The 3,439-nt window shown below is 38.4% G+C and overlaps 1 protein-coding gene across 1 annotated transcript; it reads left to right on the top strand.

Moving 5' to 3' along the window:
* Positions 1–215: 215 nt before the first annotated feature.
* Positions 216–2,682, top strand: LOC145793245 (uncharacterized). The gene is made up of 4 exons (XM_082876018.1): positions 216–871; positions 1,393–2,133; positions 2,224–2,365; positions 2,602–2,682. The coding sequence occupies exons 1-4, from the start codon at positions 216–218 to the stop codon at positions 2,680–2,682; spliced, it is 1,620 nt and encodes a 539-aa protein (XP_082732144.1).
* Positions 2,683–3,439: the final 757 nt, after the last annotated feature.

Here is a 3,439-nt window from a genome sequence, read left to right as displayed (position 1 = left end):
AGTTTTCTGAGGGGGAAATTTGGGAAACAGTTAATGATTATGATGGTAATAAAGCTCCGAGACCTGATGGGTTTAACTTATCTTGCATTCAGAAATGCTGGCATATAATGAAGGGGGTGTTAGTGCAGCTTATGAATGAATTCCATGCTAATGGTAAGTTGGCTTGAGGGGTGAACAGTTCTTTTATCACTTTAATTCCTAAAAAGGACAATCCCATGGGTCTGGGTGATTATCGGCCTATTAGTTTGGTAAGTTCAGTGTACAAAATAGTTGCCAAGGTTTTATCAAGAAGGTTGAGGAAGGTGCTTCCAAAGTTTATTAGTGAAGTGCAAACAGGCTTTTTGAGTGGAAGATGTATCCTGGACGGGGTGTTAATAGCCAATGAAGTGGTGGATTGGTGGAAAAGATCAAAGAATCAAGGTATCATTCTAAAGTTGGATTTTGAAAAGGCATATGATTCAGTAAATTGGGAGTTCTTATATTCAATGATGACCAGCTTTGGTTTTGGAGAAAAATGGGTGCGTTGGATGAAACCTTGTATTTCTACCACTAGAGTCTCAGTGTTAGTGAATGGTTCTCCCACATCAGAATTTTCTCCAATGAAAGGACTTAGGCAAGGTGATCCCCTTTCACCTTTCCTTTTTAATATTGTTGCAAAGGGCCTTAATTTATTATTGGAAAGAGTAAAAGCAGTGGGCTTGACTAAAGGAGCTTCAATTGGTCAAAATGAGCTGAAATTATGTCACCTTCAATTTGTAGATGATACCATCATATTTTGTGAAGCAGATTGGGAGGAAATAATTGTTATCAAGAGAATATTAAGATGTTTTGAGGTTATGTCAGGACTGAAAATTAATTTTCACAAAGTCAGGTGTGCGGGATAGGTGTTCAGGATGATTTGGTGAAAGAATTTGCTGCAAGGCTCAATTGTCATAGCCAGAAGCTGCCTATGAAGTATCTAGGGTTGCCTTTAGGAGAAAATCCTAGGAAAAAGTCTACATGGCAACCAGTGGTGGATAAGTTCAAGAAGAAGCTAGCTTTATGGAAGAGAAAGTGCTTGTCTTTTGCAGGAAGGTTGACCTTGATAAGATCAGTGTTGTCAAGTTTGCTTGTTTATTTCTTATCTCTATTTAAAATGCCAATGGGTATTGCAAGTTTAATTGATCAAATTCAGTCTAACTTTCTCTGGGGAGGATCTGAGATGGGGAGAAAAATACATTTGATTAGTTGCATGGAGGTATGCTTGAGTAAGTTTCAAGGAAAGTTAGGGGTCAGGAATTTGAGGGAGGTAAATGATTGCTTATTAATAAAGTGGTGGTGGAGGTATGGTAGAGAGGAGAATGCATTGTGTAAACAAGTGTTGTGCAGTAAATATGGTGTGATTGATGGCAGATGGAGTCCGTTCTCAGTGAATTTAGATTTGATGTCTACTTTGTGGCAAGATGCATTATCAATGAATTTGACTAATCCTACTTTGAGTGAATTCTTTTTCAACAATGTAAAAACAGTTGTGGGTAATGGTAAAAGGATTCAGTTTTGGGTTGATAAACGGTTTAATAATCAGAGCCTTAGTGAAGTCTTTCCCAGATTATTTTCATTGTCTACTGAGAAAGGTTGTTCACTGCTATATTTTGTCCATAAGAAAGGAGAGGGTCGGGACTGGAAGTTAGCTCTTAGAAGGCCTCTTTTAGCTTGGGAAGAGAATGAGGTGTCCAAGTTGAATGATTTGTTGTCTAATGCACCTACTCTAAATGCAAAGGTTGAAGATTCTTGTTATTGGTTAGTACACTCTTCTGGGTCTTTTACTATGGCATCAATGTGGCAAAGAATGGAATCATCCAAAGGACCTAAAAAATCAATTGCAAGAAGTATTTGGAGGACCATTGCTCCTCCCAAAGTGCAATTTATGTGTTGGCTAGCATGTAGAGGTAGGATTAAATCCTCAGATCTGTTGCTTAGGATAGGAGTGCTGAATCACAATGCTAGTACATTGTGTGTGTTTTGCAAATCCGAAGTGGAGACCATGAATCATGTGTTACTCCATTGTCATTTGATCTGGAGAGTTTGGTCTGATATTGTGAAATGGTGGGATCTATGTTGGGTCATTCTTGGTTCACTGAAGGAACTCCTACGGTAGTGGTCAGGTATAAGATATAAGGTTCAGATGGTGAAAATTTGGAAGGCAGTTCCTTTAGCAATGTTGTGGTCTATGTGGAAACTTAGGAATGAGTGTCTGTTTAATGAGGCAAAGCCAGATTTTGCAGATTTGACTAAGTTGGTGAAAATTAGAGTGGCTTTATGGGCAAAATCTCATTTGAAAGAGTTGAAGTACTCAGTTCATGACATAGTATATAATTTGAAGCAGGTTTGCTTTTGTGTATAGTTTGGTGTCAATCTAGTTGTTGCTGCAGAATAGAGGTGTATTGATTGGCAGTTACAGTTTCAGATGGTTATATTCTGGGTGCTGCTAGATAAAAGCTATTTTTCCCTGGATGCCTCAAATCTGATAGGTCCTGGTTGTGTTCTATCTGTTTGATTGGGTTTTGTTCTGTCTGGGTTCTGTTCTGTCTTCTGTTTTTTCTTGGTTATTTGTTTTCTCAGATTCTTAGTTGTTTGATTGTAGTTTCTGTAAAGGGGTTCATTTACTCTATTGGATTAATTACCAATTTGGATCAAATTTAGGAATGCAGTGGAGGGATATCAGATGGTTGGGGTCTACCATCACTTGGTAAGATTGGTCTGCTGTTATCTGGTCTGTTTTTTTTGCTGTGATATGGCATGTTTTCATCTGGGGTCTGCCGTCTTTTGGAGTTTTGGATGGCAAGTTGGAGTAGTTGTTATTGTTGTTGTGCTGATTGGGCCACACCTGCTGATTAGGCAACACCTAGCTCTGTTGTTTTAGTCTCTGATTTAGTGTTATCTGTGTATCTGTTGGTGCCTCATCAATAGATTCTTGGTTGGTGTTGTCATATGATTGTATGGGCTGCTTAGTGCCAACCTAGTTGGGATTGGGTGGTTTCATGATGATGGCCTTTGCATTAACCCCCCTCCCTCCCCCCTCCTTTAATGATGTCTTTCTTCCTTTTTGTAAGGTTTTCTTCCATCAATAAAGTTCGTGTGTTGATCAAAAAAAAAAAAAAAGTATCTACTTGACAAACTGTGTCCAATAGTCATTCCATTTCATATATAAATGGAAGTGGGCAAATCGTTTTGATCCATCCATTTTCTTTTTTAGAGTTTGATACATTGCTTTCTTGATTTGAAAGAGAATGGAAAAGCTTCTTCACCTTATGCTCTTGAAGGTAGTCATGCTAGTGCTCCTAATTGTGACCATGTTCACAGCCATTGCACCAGTTGTGGCTACCAGAACAAGCCCAGATGTATTTGTATATAGTTGATTATCTGATCACTTTTGTGTTCGTAGACTTAATTATACATA

The sequence above is a fragment of the Camellia sinensis genome, chromosome 6, assembly GCF_055761805.1.
Source record: "Camellia sinensis isolate YWXY chromosome 6, ASM5576180v1, whole genome shotgun sequence".
NCBI classification, from domain to species: domain Eukaryota; kingdom Viridiplantae; phylum Streptophyta; class Magnoliopsida; order Ericales; family Theaceae; genus Camellia; species Camellia sinensis.
This window is presented reverse-complemented; position numbering and strand designations above follow the sequence as displayed.

Bases quoted from the DNA above. Each gene is read 5' to 3' on its own strand.
- LOC145793245 (XM_082876018.1), top strand. From the start codon at position 216: ATGGGTCTGGGTGATTATCGGCCTATTAGTTTGGTAAGTTCAGTGTAC. The intron at 872-1,392 runs GTGTGCGGGATA...GATTGATGGCAG, and splicing joins ATTAATTTTCACAAAGTCAG to ATGGAGTCCGTTCTCAGTGA. The intron at 2,134-2,223 runs GTAGTGGTCAGG...GTGGAAACTTAG, and splicing joins TCACTGAAGGAACTCCTACG to GAATGAGTGTCTGTTTAATG.